The 19,392-nt window shown below is 46.2% G+C and overlaps 1 protein-coding gene across 1 annotated transcript in view; it reads right to left on the reverse strand.

Moving 5' to 3' along the window:
- The window catches only part of VSTM2B (V-set and transmembrane domain containing 2B), a 41,272-nt gene extending 22,080 nt beyond the window's left edge, over nt 1-19,192 (reverse strand). Inside the window, exons 1-3 of the mRNA XM_061594264.1 lie at nt 19,049-19,192; nt 10,449-10,478; nt 3,058-3,544 (exon numbers count right to left, since the gene is read on the reverse strand). Coding sequence (XP_061450248.1) covers nt 3,058-3,544; nt 10,449-10,478; nt 19,049-19,177 — 646 coding nt within the window. The 5' untranslated portion in view covers nt 19,178-19,192. The remainder of the gene's footprint in view (nt 1-3,057; nt 3,545-10,448; nt 10,479-19,048) is intronic.
- Nucleotides 19,193-19,392: the final 200 nt, after the last annotated feature.

Below are 19,392 nucleotides of genomic sequence, written 5' to 3' on the forward strand. Positions count from 1 at the left end.
ATGTGCCCTCAGAACATATTTTGGGACCCATTCTATCCATTGCATCTTCCCATCTTGCAATTAATTCTTTTGTGGTCTAAAATTACTTCTCCTTAACTGGCTGCTACATTTTCTGCCCAAACATTAATCTGATCTTCAAATGACTTGTTAACAAGGTTTCCCCTATTCACAGACAGGTACAATCACCAGAGATATAGAGTAGTGTGATAGATAGATTAGATAAGACTAGATTATCTGGGCAGGGGATCTTTGCCCCAACAGACATATCTGACATGCTCTTTTAGCTGCAAATGTTTATGCCCATCTGTTAGCATGGCACTGTGCCCATTACAATTTGATCTGGCTGTTTCATTAGGGCATATGTACTATGTAACTCTCAGGCTATCTACATAAAGCAAAATACATCAGCTGTGCAGGGAGGCTGATTTTTCTTTTTAAAAGTCTGAAGTCTCAGATTACCCCAGAGCAAATATGTGCCATTAAAAGCCACACAATAGATGGACCAGAGGATAAGATTGTGTCTCTTTAGGGCACACTACACGGCTTATGTAAGCCCTCCTTCATATCCTGGGCTTTGCCTCTATAGTCAGGGAGCGGGCAACAGCACGACACTAGAGAGCCATGTGCAGAGTCATATTTCTACCTCTCAACCGCTGCTTGCCCTTTCATGGTTAGAATAAAACACACACTTTCATCTGCCAAGGGCCCTTCTAGATGCAAAGGTTTTCAAGGGCCATCAAGCATGAGTCTCCATGCTTGATGCCTACAAACCACACAGTCCAAATGGCATCCCTGGATCTAGGAGGACCAGTGCAGGCAGCACAGTCCAAAAGAGACTTGGTGGCTCCACATCCCTGCATTAGTTGGTGCTTCTACATAATAGCACCAGTGCTGGCTGGTGCCCATTGGGACTGTTAGAGTGGAAGGCAGGGAGGCCACCTAAAATAGGTGGAGCCAAAGCTAGACAGAGCCAAACTAATTTTGTACCCCGTTCTCCTCCCTGCTGAGTTCTACAAGGGCAATGGCAAGACTAAAGAGGAGGAAGCTGACAGCCAGTGCCACCCCCTGGACTGACTGCAAGTAAGAAGGAAGAAGGGGGGAGGGGGGCTGGCTGAGCACAGACAGGTTGGTGGAGCAATGCCTCATTTGCCCTAATGGATTGGCCTCCACCAATAAAGCAAAAGAACAATCCTGCTGGATCAGAAGAAGGGTCAGTCTACTCCAGCATCGTATTTTTTAAAATTATTATCATTAACATTTATTTGTTGTTTACCACAAAAAATGTCTAAAAAACCCCTTACAATTATAAAAGCGTACATGATGCAAAATATATCAAAAAGATAAAAGAACATTAACTGTCTGAAAGTGCTCATTCTGCAGTAACATAAGAAGAGCAAATCCTACCCTACCCTTCTAAAAGATGAACACCAGTAGAGGCTAGGGTATCGTCATACCCTGTGACCCCAATAAAGAGCCAAATGCTTGGGTGAACAGGAATGTCTTGGCTTGGTGCCTAAAAGCTGATAATGATGGCACCAGGCACATCTCTCTGGGGAGAGCATTCCACAACCGGGAAGCCACCACTGAAAAGGCTGGTTCTCATGTCACCATTCTCCGCACCTCCCTCGGAGAGGGCACGTGAAGAAGGGCCTCAGATGATGAACGCAGAGTCCGGATAGGTTTTTGCAATCCCTGCCATCTCCAAGTAAGACTGGGAAAGATTCCTTGCCTGAATCCGTGGGGAGCCTCTCCCAGTTAGTGTAGACAATACTGAGCTAAATGGACCAATGTCTGATTCAGTATAAGGTACAAGGTAGCTTTCTCTGTAACCAGAGACTGAAACGTAGGCTGTCTGCATTCTATAGCCCCCGTCCAAATTTGGAGGCAGGGCACACGCAACAGAACAGTGACTTCCAATTATGCTTTCGTCTGTAAGGGAAGGTAAATCAGCTGTCATGCAGACACACACCATGTATTTTTTTAAAAAAATGAAACTTCCTCTGCGTTTCAGTGCAATAATTTATTTGATCTCAGCGCTGGAGGCGGGGAAGAGAGAGAGAACAGGGATACACAAAGCATCTCCTACATTGTTGGCTCTGCCCTTTTAAGGCAGGTTCCTGTGTTCAAGGGATGATGGGAGTTGTAATCCAACAACATCTGGAGAGCACCAGGTTGGGGAAGGAAACAGTGGCGGCTGCTAGTCACTGGAATCCACTCCTAGTTTTAGTCTCAACTTTCAAGGAGCTGTCTAGGGTGCTGAAACCTATTCTGACATGGAGCCACCAGTTGCCACTGCCCATTGAGGCAAAAATTCCATGGACGGCTGCAGAGCTTGCATTTTCAGTACTGCATCACACCAGCTCTCTAGGAAGGAGCAGTACAAAGTAGATTCTAGGGCAAAGTAAGGGTTTTTAAACTACACTACTCACAACATAAATACATCATGAGATGTTTTTAAGTTGTTTTGTTTTAAAGATGTGTTTAGAGTTTTGTCCCTCGCTTGCCACCCTGGGCTCCTTCTGGGAGGAAGGGCGGGATAGAAATTTAATGAATATTATTATTATTAATGATAATCATTGTGGGTTTTTTAGTTTTTAAAAAAACTAAAATGAATGTGTGTTAGGAGGAGAAATGGCAAATCTTTATTTTCCATTGTTGGTAATTTATTTTTTATTTTTTTTAAATGATGGCTTTCTCCCTCTCTGTTTATTTATTTAGTTTTTAAAAATGCCACCCTGGGCTCCTGCCGGGAGGAAGGGCGGGATACAAATCAAATAATAAACAAACAGACAAAAAAATAAAATGAAGAGAAACGAGAAGAACAAGACCCAAAGCGGACTCCCACCTGCAGTTAGGTTCTCCCCAACAGAGCTGCAAAGGAGCCCGTTTCCCCAGAGAGGAGGAGAAACCCAACAGAAGCCCTAGAGGTCACTTTTCGGCAAGGCCATGCCCTAGTCCACCTTCGCTCGCTGCCAAATCTGGTCTGCAGGCAGCACCGCGGCCAGCTCCCTGCGCTTCTCGCCGCGCCCCGTCGGGTGTCGCTGCGCCTCCACCTACCTGATCCATGCTGCTGGCGGAGGATGGTCGCTTTACCCGGCGGAGGGGAGGCCGACGACGCTGCCGCCGCCGCCACAATAGTCGTGGTGCTCGAGTTGGAGGACGAGGCAGAGGAGGACGACGACGACGACGAGGAGGCCGCGGCGGGGACAGAGGCTGCCGAGGAGGAGGAGGAAGAAGAAGAGGCGGCGGCCTCGCTCTGCGCTGGCAGGAGGCGCTTGTCCCCCAGGCCCGGCTCGTCCGTGGCTCGTCCGGACGGGCTGCTTCTGCGCGGGCCGCTGCTCTGGATGTGCGAGACCGCCTCGGCCGCCTGCACGTCGGGCGGGGAGAAGCGCGCCAGGACGCGCAGCAGCGCCTGTGCCTTGTGTTCCTGCGTGTCTTCGTCGCCGTAGTCCGACACTCGACACTCGTACACGCCCTCGTCCTGCCGCCGCACCCCGGAGAGCCGCAGCCGGTGGGAGATGTCGTTGCCCTGGACGCGCACGGTCTGCAAAGAGAAAGCGGCCTTAGCCGTCCCGCGGGGCCATTTTCCGGGGGAGGAGCTCCTCGGGTCGGGGATCTATTCCAGGGCGAGGCTCAAAAGGGATCTGCGCTGCCATGCATGTTCAAGAGCGAGGAAGTGTCATGGGGCTCAGTGGGATGCATTTCTAAGGAGACAACCATTGGATCGCGCTGGTAGTTGCAAGCACACGCATACACACAAACACACACAAAAGCCATGCCCAATCTGAGAGAGGTCCCCCAGGGTCACAGCCAATGTCTGCTCTTCAAAGGCATGTGGCGTCTCTCTAATGTGTGAAGAAGAACTAGGAACACAGGAAACTGCATTATGCTAGGTCAGATTATTCATCCTTCGGTGTTCTCTACTCTGACTGGTAGTAGCTGTTCAGGGTCTCAGGCAGAGGTCTTTCCCAGCTACCTGAAGGGCCATAGCTCAGTGGTAGAACATCTGCCTTGCATGCAGAAGGTCCCAGGTTCAATCCTCGGCATCTCCAGATAGGGCTGGGAGAGAACCCTGTCTGAAATCCTGGAGATCTGCTGCCAGTCAGTGTAGACAGTGCTGAGCTAGACAGACCAATGGTATAAGTCCGCTTCCTATGTTCCTATGAGCCTTTCACACACACACACACACAAAATACCAGGAATTGAACCTGACACCTTTTACATGCAAATCAGCTGCTCTTCCACTCACCTATGGTGTGTCACACATGTGTACTGCCCTCAAATCGATTCTGACTTATGGCGACCCTATGAATAGGGTTTTCATGAGGCTGAGAGGCAGTGGCTGGCTCAAGGTCACTCAGTGAGCTTCATGGCTATGTGGGGATTCGAACCCTGGTCTCCCAGGCCGTAGTCCAACACCTTAACCACTACACCACACTGGCTATGGTACCTCCCATGAAATGCACATGTTACCAATTCTGCATCTTTCCTAGCTCAATGAACAATGCTTGAGCCTGCAGTACTCTCTTCCAGTTTTCCAAACAAACAAACTGCAGGGCAAAAACTTGCACAACCACCTCCTACTGCAAAACCAACTAAGAGTGGCCCCATTGCTCTCCCCCATATCTTAGGTTCCAGACACAAAAGACTTGTTCCTTCAATACATTTGTTCCCAATGATGGTGGCAATGTCATCACTCCTCAGTGCAGCTTCCTTGTAGTTACAGATTGCTCTTTGCAATCAAACCCATGGTAGATTATATGGACCAATGCGATTAAGCACTCTCGTAAACTGTCTCGTGATTACATGATTTGGTCTCATGGACCAAAGGTTAAAACCTGCTGACCTCACATTACTTTGGCCACAATAGCTGGGGAAAGCAGCAGGGGAAGTCCTGCCTTGCATCATAGATTCCACAAGGCAACTGTACAGTTGCACCCACAACACACTCCCAAATCAAGTATCTTTCCAGCTATTCATTCTGTCCTCTTCCATTCTGCAGAGGGGTAGAGTAGGCCATTCATGAAAAACTGAAGTTGTAATTCTGTCTGTAACTGATGCAGTCGCTGTTGTCAGTACAAGTGCAGACTGCTCTGAAAATGTGGTTCAGACATCCAGGGAGAATGGCTGCTGAGATTAGAAGAAACTTTGTGCCCAGGGCCTTCACACTGAGTCCCCATCATGCTACAGCCTGTACTGGTCTTTTGTACTTGCCATCATTGTAGCCTCTGTACGGTTCTCTCAAAAATAGTGGACCTCTTCAGAAGCATTGCCATTCCTTCTACCCCAGGGATAGGAAACCTGTAGCCCTTCAGATGTTGTTAGAGTGCTTATAGTATCAGACTGGGATTTGGGAGACCAGGGTCCAAATCCCCACTCAGGCATGAAGCTCAGTGGGTGACTTTGGGCCAGTCACTGTTTCTCAACCTAACCTACCTCGCAGGATTCTCATGAGGATAAAATTGGGAGGGGAAGAACAGTGTTTGTACGCCACCTTGAGGTCCTTGGAGGAATGGTGGGATATAAATTGGAAACAAATTAGTATGTCTGCCCTGAAATGTTTGCAGGTGCAAAAAATATTGAAAGCAGGATTGCTTATAACTGCCCTGATATCATAATGAGCATAAATAGTCATGAATGCACATTAAAAATAATATCTGGAGGGACCCTGGGCTCAAGATTCAGCAAGCAAGATTTTGGCTGAACATCAGGAAAAGCTTCCTGATTATTAGAGTGATATGACAATGGAAACAATTACCTAGGGAGATGGTGGGCTTTCCAACACTGGAGGCATTCAAAAGGCAGCTGGACAGCCACCTGTCGGGTATGCTTTCATTTGGAGTCCTGCATTAAGCAGGGGGTTGGAGTCGATTGCCTTAGAGGCCCATTCCAACTCTACTATTCTATGATTCTATGAAATGTAAGAAATAAATATGTCATATGACATCAGGCATGAGAAGTTCAGGCCAGGAAAGTTAAAAAAAAACATTCAAACCACAGCTGCAAAGAAAGAATTGGGAGTGCACTCTTCTTTGCAGCCATGGCTTGAATTTGGTGCTTTTTGAATTTGGCACCTTCTGTCACCCTGCACAGCAGCTGTGGCTTGACATTCCAGTTGCCTAAACACCATATGACACCAGGTAATTGACAGATTGGTGGCCACCTCTGAAAATGACATGTGGAAGGTTAGCTGCTTCTGGATCTGGACCTCTGGCTGGCAGCAATTCCCTGTCTGCTGGACTACAACTACCATTCTCCTGGACCATAACCAATTTGGCTGGGGTGGATGGGGAATGGAGTCCAACAACACCTGGAGGGGCACAGGTTGCCTATCCATGCTCTAGACAAATTGCTCTAAAGTCGCTATCTGTATTCCAAAATAAATATCTGCTCCCCAGTTTTGGAACCTGCAGCACTATCTATAAGTCATCTTCTACTACTACTACCAGCAACCACAATAATAAGAAATTACTGTTAAAAGCACAATTAAAACCTGGAGATCTGACTTCAGAGATGTTGGCCTTAAGTAGAACAAGCCTACCTCCAGTTCCTAGAACACAAAATATTGGTACTGGTGGCAAAAGCACTCTTGTTGATATTCAGACCCATTAAGATATATAGGGAAGAAGTCAAAGGTAATAAGATTATAAGCAGGAGAAGGCTTTGTACGTTATACCAGAGATCAGTGTGGAGCTGTAGCTAACCAAACTGCAGTCTTGGAACCTGTTTTCAGTGCTACTGATCAAGAGTGGAATATGCATTATAATGCAATACATTATAAAGCATGTGCAGAGCATCTTTTCCTCATACATCTACACACCTGAGAGAGAATGGATCTGGACTTGCAAGGGAGATATGTTACTTCTCAAGGAGCTTGAGTCCTGCCTCCATCTCTGCTGAAATTAGGCAATGATATTTGATATAGCACCCAATGACTGGAACAACTCCTTAAAAAAAATCAAGCCATTCTGTGGACCTTCCCTAAAGTGATCTTTTTTTTAAAAAAGTCTTCTGGTGGTACTCTTTCTTCTCTCTCCAAAAATTCAATTTGTCTTCTTCCCCAAAAATCAATTATACTACTCCTACTAGTCATTGCTTTTGGCCATTTCTATCCCCACCCCCCAAGGAATAAGTCCAAGCACGCATCTGAAATCAAACACTGGCCGCTAATTCTGTTTCCTCCTTCCCTTAATTAAATGCATCTCTCTGCTGCAGTCAACAACTAGCCACGAATCCTAAACATCCTCCCCACCCCCTTCCAGCAGTGATGCATTTAAAATGTATCATCTGTCCAGAAACAACCTCAGCATGCTGGGCCTCTCCAATCCTGCCTTCGTTCCCTTGCAGAAATAAATGCATCCAACAGCACCCAGCCATTCATTCATCATCTCTCCTTCCCCAAAATAAATGCAGCCCTCCACACTCCTCACCCAATCAGAAAACACAGCTTCTGCATTTAGTCCTCTGCAAAGCACACACAATCCCAGTCAGCAAATATCATACCTCTTGGGAGAAGATACATTAGTTTCCCCAAAGGTGAACAGAACCTCATTGCTATGAGTGATCACAATCCATCTCCAACAACAACAACAACAACAACAACAACAGATGCATTGGCCAATATGTTTCTTTGTTTTTCCTTTTGTCCCCATCTGAAATGTCATCCACGACGTCTACTTCTGAAATTCCATCTCCGGGTAGCCACTACTCTCAGGTCTGGCACAATGCTTTATCCATTACTCTCTTTTCTGTGATATATCCATATTCTTAAATATGTACACACACACGCATGCACGCAGAAACACACACATAGCATGTTGTCATTATTATTGTTATTTCTTTTTGCTCTCTGGAAATGATTCAAGAATTGCCAAAATGTCTGCTACTCTCAGGGATGCCTCTTGTTCTAAAAAGGTTGCCCTCGCTTAAATAAATCTCAGTTCCAAAGTGCTTCATCAAACAAACCCCAAAGATTCCGCTTTCTGTTAAATGTTGATCTAGTAAGACTCAATGTTTCACACAAACACACCAGCATAGAGAAACCAGTGATAGGAGGTTGTTTCAAATCCAATGCCACTGTTCTTTGCAATGTAATCTAAACAAACTTGGTAGAGGTGGGCGAAGATGGAGCCTAAGATGCAATCAACTAAAAGACCAGCCCCCCCCCAAATCTAGCAGGTGGGAAAGTGTGTACGTCACTTCATTTCACTAGGGGTGAAGCAAGTTTTGGAAGATGTCCCAGTATGTGAAGCAGCCAAGGGGATTCGCCATCACTGGCCTCCCTAGCACCCCCCTTTTGCTGCTGTTGGTGTCCTCTGGAGGACAGAAGAAGGAGCCAGCTGTAAGCCACCTAGCCTGGTGAGAGGACGCCTTCCCTCTGAACTGTATTTAAGCCGGCCCCTGCTGAGGCTCCTTGGAATGTAATAAGGCTTGCATCTGGAGCTCTGATGTCAGTTCACTGTCTGCGTTGCATTTAAGTCTAAATGGAAATGGACTGCCTTCAAGTCAATTCCGACTGATGGTGAACCTATGAGTAGGGTTTTCATGGTAAAAAGTATTCAGAGGTGGTTTACCATTGCCTCCCTCTGAGGCTGGGAGGCAGTGACTGACCCAAGGTCACCCAGTGAGCTGCATGGCTGTGTGGGGATTCTAACCCTGGTCTCCCAGATCATAGTCCAACACCTTAACCACTATACCACACTGGCTCTCATATTTAAGTCTAGGCTGTTTCTTTTGTAATATGATTTATTCTATATTTGCCAACTTGTTGCTTTTTGTAAACTGATTTCTCTCCCTTACCCTGATGCTTTGCATTTTGATGTTTTGACTGTTTGTGGCAAGCTGCTTTGAGCACAGCTTGCTATGAAAAGGTGGCATATAAATGAACTTAATCAATCAATCTTGGTCTTATGCCAATGTAACTGTTGAAATGTCCTTGGAAAAATTCTGAGGATTATAGTTTGGTGAGGGTGCTGAGAATGATCTATTAAAGATCCCCCCTCCAAACTATAGATCCTGGGGTTCTTTGGGGGAGAGTGCATGTTCTGCCATGAAAAAGCTCCCTTGTAGCGTTCCTTCTATGCAAAGGGTCGTAGGCATAGCTCAGTGGTGGAGCGTCTGCTGTGCATGCAGGTTTAGTCTCTGGCATCTCCAGGCAGGGCTGGAGAAAACCCTGTCTGAAACCCTAGAGACCTGCTGCCAGTCTGTGTGGAGAATACTGAGCTACATGAACCAACAGTCTGACTCAGTATAAGGCAGCTTCCTCTGTTCCTGCTAAGTGACCTTTCCCTCCTCACATATGTCCTGCAAGAAGGGAGTATTTTTCCCTTAAGAAGGGGGAACCTTTCATTCAAACCCGGATTTGTGTGTGTACATACACAGATTATTAGGTTGTTCTAGTGCAGGAGTGGGTGCTTACCTTAAGGGTAATCTGTTTTGGGCTACATATTGGTCATAGGTAGGGACAGAATAAAAAGTAGGCAAGGGTGGAGCCAAAAGTGGGTGGAGTCTCTCCCACTCTCTCCCCCTCCCTCTGTTTATCTTCTCCTTATATAAAGAAATGGACTGCCTTCAAGTCAATTCTGACTTATAGCGACCTTATGAATAGGGTTTCCATGGTAAGCGGTATTCAGAGGTGTTTTACCATTGCCTTCCTCTGAGGCTGAGAGGCAGTGACTGGCCCAAGGTCACCCAGTGAGCTTCATGGCTGTGTGGGGATTCGAACCCTGGTCTCCCAGGTCATAGTCCAACACCTTAACCACTACACCAAGCTTATAACTTGTATATAACTTACATGAAATTAGGCCAAAGGCCACACAAAGTTGGGCTGAGGGCTGTATGTAGACCTAAGCATGGACAATGGGTGGCTCCATGTCAGTTGGGCAGTGGAATCCGCTCTGGGTTTTAGTCCGAACATTCAGGGAGCTGTGCAAGGTCCCTTGGACAGCTTTCTGAACATTTGGACTAAAACCTGGAGTGGATTCCATTGCCCCACTGACATGGAGCCGCCAGCCGCCACTGGATCTAAGGCTGCAAATTGCCCACCTATTCTCTAGTGCAGGGATGGGGAAGCTGTGGCCCTCCAGATGTTATTAGAGTCCAACTCCCATCATTCCTGAACATTAGCCATGCTGGCTGGGGCAGATGGGAGTTGTAACCCAGCAACATCTGGAGGACCACACATTTCCCTGCCGTAGAAGGTTGACATGGCACGGAGAAGGATGAGATAAAAGGATTTAAGGGGTGGCTGAATACTCTGAAAAATCAGTGCCCCATCTTTGTGGGAAAGTCCTTCCAAATATTGCTCTTTAAGATCTTTAAACTGGAGTTGATCCAGGATTGGACCTTGGTTTTTCTATACGGAAAGGCTCTGCCCTGCCAGAGAGCTATACCCCCTTCTCCAACCAGATGCCCACAAAAAAGCAGAATATATTATGAGCCACACTTACGCTGATCTTCGTTGCATCTTTATTTGCTACCTGGAAAAGAAAAGAGGGAAATTAAACAGGGACTTCTTAAGCACAGGAATAACTTCAGACACACAGCCATTTAACAGACACGGTTCTCTTCCCTGAATAGGGCAGACCACATCTGCTTGATTGAGGATACACTCAGTTGGTCCTTAACTCACTGTTTGGGTGAAAGACAACTGGCCTCAGTTGGTGGCTCTCATGCAGTTATTTTGCTACCTGATAGCAGCAGCTGAGGTCAGGAATGGCTGCAAGTCAGTTCATTGGTTCTGTTGCAAGCAGCTAACAGTTCCAAAAGAAATGGTGGAAGTTAGGAAAGGGAGCTTGTTGGTGAACTGGATTTTGAGCCATTGTTTTGCCACACAGCCTTTTCTGTTATTTATTTGTTTGATTAGATTTATACCCTGCCCTTCAAACTCACAATCAAGGCATCTTACAATGCAATCTTAAATCCTGTTCCTAGGCAAGTGGGGTTAGGATTGCAGCCCTTAATACATTCAAATAAGCAAAACTCTATAAAAGCAACATCCAAAAGAAGAAAAGAAAGAAAAACCCTCAAAAGATGTTAAGAAGCTAAAAAAAACCAACAAAACAAAACCTGGATTTTTTTTAAAAAAAGTATTTGCCTGGCACCAGAAAGACATCAGAGTGGGTGCCAAGCAAGCTTCTCTGGGGAGATCATTCCAAAGCCAGGGTGCCACCACTGAATAGGCCCTCTCCCCAGTACTTCTGAAGTTAGAGCAACTTAGAGAAAAGCTCTGATGAGGATCTCAAAGTACCATCGTGAGAAAATAAACATAGTCAAGCCTTTCCTTATGTTGGTTTCTCAGGCCCTTTGATCAGCAGAGGAAGCCCTGTTGGCACTGACCCATAACAGGGCCTTCTCTGTGGTGGTCTTCCATTTCTGGAATGCCCTCCCTAGTGAGGTGCTTCTGCATCACTTATTATTAACGTTCAGGAACAACTTTAAGGCATTCCTATTTATCTAGACATTTTATGTCTGAAAGGTATTGTTCCTGGCGACTTTAAAATTATGATCTGTGAGAGTATATGATTGTTTTAGAATGTTTTTAGATGTTTTTAATTGTTTCCTTTTTTTCTTTTCTTTTGTAATAGTATTGTTTTATCACTGTTGCGCTGGACACCCTGGGCTCCTTGATTTATCAACTCCCAAGTTGATCCTTTCAATAACCCAATGCCAGGTTTAGTTTCTGGATTGCCCTTGCTCCCTCCAGTGGGCCTCCCCCCTCCTCTCCAAGGCATTGCTGCCTATTCATTCACCTGCTCCCTGGGCCCAATCCACACAACTGCCAGTGGAGTGGATGGAGGAACACAAAGGAGGTGGAGAAGGATTCTCAATTTCCTTGCTCCTGTCATTGCTTGCATGTTTGGAGGGTAGGTGAATGAGTGGCGATCATGAGCAGGATGGAGACATGGACCATGAGAGTTGAGTGAGTGGCAGTGGGTCCCCTGCAAGGGTGTGGGCCTTTGCAGGTGCCTAGCAGTGCCTGCTCCTTACACCAGACCTGCAACAACCCCATGAAGCAGGTTAGACTGAGAGAGGGATTTAAGGCCACCTTGTGGCTGAGAGAGGAACTAAACTTGGGCCACCGGTAGTTACATCCAATGTTCTCCATCTACTAAACTTGTTCAGCAAGGATGCATTCTAATCTGGATATGTGTTACTCTGTGCTAAAACACTCCCCTCAGTATAACTCGAATCCTGCACTGAGATTAAAAAAACAAACCTGACTTCTATCAAAATCAAGCACACTTGCATATTTCTGCACAATTTAGCCGAATGTTTGCAACAGAACATTTTTAGCACAAAAGCATCCCTGCTGCTCCAGGAGCATTGCCTGCCATTCCCTCATCAGATCAAGTCTTTCTAGGAGTAGTGACATTATCATGTAGCCAATCAGGTTTGGCTAGGCAACAATGACATTGATAGGAAACAAAGCCAGTTCAGAGTGACAACATTGCCCTCAGTGATGTCATCACATAGCCAAGACTGATGGGTGGCAAAGTGATCTCACTATTCCTCAGTAGAAGATCTATTTGAGAAAGCAAGAAAGCAATGGCACTAAAGCAGCAGCAGCCAACTGGGGCTGCAAAAAATTGCTCATTCTGGGGTGCCGATACTTGAATTCCAGGCACCAGTGAGGGGTGTACTGTTTGAATGTGGTTGGTGTGTGTGTGTGATGATCGGGGTCTCTGGCTATGCAACTGCACTGTCAGTATTTTGCCACCTTATGCATTCACCCCATCTCGTATCCCCCAAAGTAGCCCTTTTGCAAAAATATTCACCTTGAAACACATCCGGTTTTGACTCAGTCCCATTAAGTATTCAGTGCCTGTGAGACACAGGGAAGGCTGAGGTCCTTTGCAGGACATTGAATCAATGAATCCACACAGTCCTGATTTTGGGGAAGCCGGATCCGAAGTTTCTCAGCTCAAGGACTGAGTCCAGAATAATTGCCTTTGGACTTTCCTCCTAATGATCATCTTTAGTGTGTAAAAGCTGTGCCTCTGATCTTGCAAGAAGAATGATCACTTTCCACCAGAAAGAACGTCTGGCATGGCTGCTTATTAAAGAATTATTAAAGAATAAGAGATTGGATTATGTAATTTTGTTCTAAAAGCAGACATGAGATGGGGGGGAGCAATTTGGATCAGGGGCATGGGATGGGAAAAGAGGAGTCTAACTCCTCCCATGCCATGATCCCTGAACACTCTCCTTCCCAGAGCTGTCCTTAGTTATAGAAGGGGAAGCATATGCATACTCATATTGTGCTTGTATGTATTCCTCTCCATGGCTTGGGGTGGGGACATTTCGATCAGGGACACAGCACTGGGGGGAAAGGTTGAGAGCTCTCCAATGATGTGGCTCCACCACAAATAGTCTCTTTCTCATGGCTGTTTTTAGAAGAAAATGAGATGCAGAAGGCTCCAAGTTCAGTCCCTGGCATCTCCAGGTAGGGCTGGGGAGGGACCCTGTTTGAAACCTCAGAGAGCTGCTGCCAGTCAGTGTAGACAATAGTGGGCTAGATGGACCAATGGTCTTATTCAGTATAAGGCAGCTTCCTATGTTTCTGCGAGTATAACTGGGATATTATAGATTCAAGAGGAGCACATTTTAGGCAATAGCTCTGTGGCTGGAAAAGAACACTCTAAACTCTACCTTAATAGCTCCAGCTCCAAAGAGCCACTGGTTCTATCATTAAATCTCTTTCTGATGGTAAAGCTGTGAGTGCCATTCCTTTTGTAGCTACAATAGCAACGCAAGATGTAAATCTTGGGGGAACCCTACCTGAAATGCAAATAACCTTAAGGAAATAAATGAAAGGGGGACACACACTTAAGAACAGTCCAATGGGGACGGAGCTTGGCCACTGGCCATGGAATGCTGCTTGACTTTGGGGAGGGGGGAATTGTGTGTGTGTTTATGGAATGGAGTAACTGGAATCTTGATCAACAGTCTACTGCAACATTTTGTTGCAGGTCTCATCAGTGCTGGATTTAGACTTGTTGAGGCCCTAAGCTATATAAAGCTTGAAGGCCCGGCCCCTGCGGATTGTGAGGCCCTAAGCTGTAGCTTGTTTAGTTTATGCCTAAATCCGGCACTGGGTCTAATTGATCACACCTAAAAATCAGTTCTAAGAATCTACCACACTTTGATGTGACCAAGGAACAGAACCCAGGGTGGGGCTATGCATATGGCAAGGTCAGGCTTCACAAATGGAGGCAGGCTTGATTCGCAGTGGCTACAGCTAAAGGACACAGCTGGAAGTAGCAAGGGTGTAGTCGTCCAGGGTTTCAGGGGGTCTTAGACCCCTTACTTTTTTTGGAACAGGGTCTCAGCAGGGTCTCTATGTCTCCAGCATCCTGTGAGACAATCAGTATGAAAGGGGAGTGTGTTAGCCACCGAAAAGAGTCTTCTAACGTGTTTCCTTGTCCTTTCCTGCTGATTGGAGTCAATCAGAGTGAAAGGAGGTGTGTCAGCCACTGAGAAGACACTTTTCAGCAGCTAACACTCTCCCCTTTTGTGCTGAGTGGCCCCTAGGGATGTCTGTTGTTGTGGGAGAAGGCATTAACAAGGATCTCATTCTTAACCCAGCAGCAAAAAAAATAAATGGGGGGTATGGTTCTAACTAACATGAAGGGATCCTGCACTTCTGAATTTACCACTACACTACTGGGAAGGAGGCTGCACTTGTTCATTGCACGAGTCACTGGTAGCAGTGCTACCCCCCCCATCCTCACTCCAGTGGTGTACCTGAGTTTGCCTCTTTCCATTTTCCTATATAAATGAATGAGTACTGTTTATTCCTACCAAGAAAAAATAAAACAGTGTATTTGGAGTTGTAATGGGAGTAAAACATGCTCACCACCCCTATAGGAGATGGCTCACCCTTTGCTCAAAGGGGTCAACATGTATGCCTCTGTTCAGAGACCCATTGCACCCACTTCCATGGGGCTCCCTGCTGTATACAAGCCCTTCCTCCTTCTGAGCATGCACAGACATATATACAGACATTTACAGACATTTTCTGGTCCCTTTTCGTCAGCAGAAGCCCCAGTGAGTGGGCTGCAAAGAATTGGTCAATGTCAGTCTGGGCATTAAAAATGGAGCCAACCACAAAGCTTTGCCTGGCTCAGGAAAGGACCCCTAAGGTGTAACCTGCTCCTCCTTTTCTACATGTTAATTATTATGTGCCAGCGCATAGATAAATCATCCCACTGCAGAGTTATCCTGTAGCAGCTCCAGGGGGGTGGACATTTGCACAGGTGGCATCCCACCAGAAAAGGATTGGAAGAGAGAGAGAGAAAGAGAGAGAGAGAGAGAGAGAGAGAGGAAGGAAGCTAACAACCATAATGAATCATCTGCAGCGAAAAAGTTCACTGTATCAAACAACCTACCCCTGGGTTTGTTTATTTGAATGGCAGATAAATCTGGCTAGGGAATGGAATGCTCACTTGATAGCAGTGCAGTATCATGGCATTTGTTGGTCTTGCCCACTGAGTTTGCAGTGAGAATGAGACAGGCTGGTCCACTAGGGTTAATGGAGCCCTGACCCACCAACCTCATTCTACTCTCAGCCAGCCACCACCTGGCTGCCGTCTTAGTTACGTCCAGGCCAGGAGGTGACACTGCCTGTCCACCTTCTCCTCCTCGGTGTCAATATTGCCCCTTGCAGAACTCAGCAGGGAGGCTGATGAGAACAAACCTAGAACGAGTTGGCTCTGCCTGTCAGTGGGTCCAGCTCCACCTCCTGTTGGCCTCTCTGCCTACTGCCGCATCAGTCCTGATGAACACCAGCCACTGCTGAATCATAGCATTGTATCAAAGAATCGTAGAGTTGGAAGGGGCCTAGAAGGCCACTGAGTACAATGGCCATTTCATATACGATGTGGAGACAAACCTCGATACACACAACAGAGAAGCATAGCCAATCCTGCCTTTTTTGCATGTCTTCCTGTACGATGCATGCATTTTTCAGACCTGTTCCTGTCATATCCACACATTACATTTTTAGGCATACCTTTACATTGACTTAGATGTACACCCCCCAAACATGGTGTCCTGTATCATGACCATCCTTCACCAGTGTTTTAGAATAATGTCTGTTCATATTTAATTGTTTAGCTGGTCCTATTTTCATTGGTAATGACTGGCACATCTTATACGGGTTTCTTTCACCAAAAGAAACGGGCAAATCAGAAGTATTCCTATAATTAGTCCCTCTCTTACTAGAGCAAATGTTCAGATTTCTTTATGTATTATTTTCCAAGAGCTCCAACAGCTAATCAACAACTCCATTGAAAACACTCTGTGTGACTTAGGCTTCAATCCTATACACAATTACCTGGGAGTAAGTCCTGCTGAAGTCAATGAAACTTACTTCAGTGCAGTGACACATAGGATTGTGCTGTGAAAAGGTGCTCCCCTAATCAACCAGGCAGCAGATTCTTATTTTTTAAAATAATTTTGCAATAGAAATACTTACACGAATTACATATGGTGAAGGCTATCTGAAAAAGAGGCATTCCTTCCCCCATGTGAGAGCAGCGAAGGCTGGTCCAGTAGGGCAAATGGGGCACTGCCCCACCAACTTGACCTCAGCCATCCTTCACCTGCCTACCTTCTTACTTACAGCCAGTCCAGGGGGTGGCAGTGCACAGCAGGGGTCAGCTTCCTCCTCCTCAGTCTCAATATTGCCTTTGAAGGATGAGGAGGAGGGGGGCAAAGCTAGAATTACTGTAGGTGGCTCTGCCAGTCATTGGCTGTGGCTGTGCCTGTCATTGGCTGTGGCTCCACCTACTGTTGGCCTCCTCCCTTCCGCCCCACCAGTCTCTCACTGTGTGACAGGAAGAGGCCTGTTCTAAGAAAACATTTGTGCAAGGAGATGCATGCATCATTTGAAAACAAAGGAACACAGGGCCTTATACCGGGTCACATTATTGGTCCATCTAGCTCAGCAACGTCTACGTTATTGGCAGTGACTCTTCCCCATGGAGTCTTCCCCAGCCCTACCTGGAGATGCTGGGGCTGGAGCCTGAGACCTTCTGCATGCAAAACAGATGCTTCACCGCTGAGCCACAGCTCTTCTTGAATTATGATGTCTTCTTCAGAATGACTGCTTTCCCTCCTCATATCAATATTTAATAATTTAATGTCCATATCATTAACGAACCAAAGTCAACATCATCGGGTAACAGTTCTATTCAATTAATGGCATTAAAAAAAAATTCTCCACAGACTCAGGGCAGCTTACATAATCACCCTCACATTTTATCCTCTCAGCAACCCTGTAAGGCAGCCTTCGCCAGCCTGGTGCTCTCCAAATGGGCCCCAACTCTCATCATCCCTGACTATTTGTTGTGCTGTCTGGAGCTGAAGGGTGCTGTAGTCCAAAAGTTCTGCAGGGCACAAGGGTGAGGAAGGGTGCTGTAAGGTAAGACTGAGGTTTAGTGACTGTCCCAATTTCATAGCCGAGTTGGTTTCCCCAGTCCTTGCCCAATTCACCACATGGACAATCCATTTTATTCCCCTTTATTCACCCTGCATTTTCTGATGCAGATCAACCTCCTCCCTCTTAACTCATCAGTGGTGACTGATGCCCATCAGGAATGGCTGGGCAGAAGATAGAGAGCCGGAACAGCAAGTGGAGCCAGAGCCAATGTCAAGCAGAGCCAACTAATTCTGGTTTTGTCCCCATCCTCCTCCCTGCTAAGTTCTTCAAGGGCAATACTGAGACTAAGCTGACAGTCAGGGCCACCCTCTAGAATGGTTGTAAGTAAGAAGGTAGGCAAGTGGGAGGCTGACGGATGGTGGACTGAGGTTGGTGGGCCAGTGTCCCAATCATCCTCACAGACCAGTCTCCAGTGGTGTTAATACAAACAGAAAAAAGACCACAGGTGGTGCAGAGAGTGGAGAGGTAGGTGAGTAAATAGAGTAGACACTCTGTGGCACAGCAGCACCCAGACCACATTGCATCATGCACTAGGTTATGCACCAAGCATCCATCTCTCAGTTAAGGATGAAAGGTAAATCCATTAACAATTACCACTCACTAGTGCACATAACCAATCTCTGTCCCCACATCCCATCAAAGGCAGATTAGCAACTGGGGCTTCAGTGGGCCTCAGAGACATATTCACCAAAGGAGGTTGCTTGCATTTTACTTTGTGTGCATATGCCTGTGCAGAGGGAGCACCTGCATCCTAATCTTAATTGCAAAGCATAAATTCCATACAACGGCATTTCTCATGTTGCTGACAACCGTTTTTTTTTACCATTGAATAAACTCTAGCACCCCACCTGTTCCACATCAGCTGAGAACCCAGGATTCTGGGTTCCTTTCTGTTGTCAACCCGTCTCACCTTCTATTCAGACAACCAGGCAATGTGGTGACATCACCACAGGCTTATTTGGCATTTGAGTACCCACTTTCTATGTTGATGCTATGATGCATCACTATCAAAATGTGAGGTGGTGGCTCACCCCATCCAGGAGCAAAGTTGAAATGTGGACTGATGACCCTGGGAGTGGTGAAACACACCATTTAAGGCCAGTTCACACATGCATGTATGTTACTTGATTTCTCATCCCTTGAAGCCTTGCAGCTGAATGTGTGGATCTGATCGGCACACGAATGGATGCATGGCAATATGCAAGCTCTATCTGTGAGCCCTGATCTTTGGTGGCTCATTCACACATGCATGCCACCACTTGATTCTAAAGCCACTGAGTCCCAAATGTGCACTTGTGAACTAGCTGTAGATTGAAAACATTCCTGAACATTCATGCAAGCATTCCTCTGTGACAAATGTTACATCCCTTAGTGAACTTAATTCCTCACTTCTTTGTCTGAATCCATCCTGTTAACGTGTGGATGAGGAGAAGGTAAACAGAAGCAACCACAGAAACACTGCTTTCTTGATACATGTTGCTAGATTGTTTTTTTTAGAAAAAACACCAATTGCTTTTCTGCTCCTACCAACCCTATGGTCTGTAAAAAAACCATGCCAGTTAATGCTCTATGCATGTGCTTGTATCTTTGTGAGAATTGGTTTACCTTAGTTCTGCTCCCGGGGCCACTGATGGCTAATTCGTGGGCAAGCTCTCGTGCGGGTTCTTTAAGATACCACCACTGGATTTCCAAGGAGTAAGAGGTGGATCCGCTGGCCCGGAAAGCACAAGGCATCTCAATATCATCTCCTTCCCTAACAGTCACATCTTTAGGAACTTCTGTGAATGTAGCTGAAGACCAAAAGAAAAAAAAAGGAGAGGAGAAGGTGGCAAACAGGGAGAGATTAAAAAGACGTGGCAAGGCTGTTCCGCTACAGTCCGAAAATGCAATGTTGCAGATGAAGGGACTTTTCTCGGCTTTCCTGAACTATCCAACACACCACAGATGTT

Source organism: Rhineura floridana, chromosome 13 (assembly GCF_030035675.1).
Source record: "Rhineura floridana isolate rRhiFlo1 chromosome 13, rRhiFlo1.hap2, whole genome shotgun sequence".
Taxonomy (NCBI): domain Eukaryota; kingdom Metazoa; phylum Chordata; class Lepidosauria; order Squamata; family Rhineuridae; genus Rhineura; species Rhineura floridana.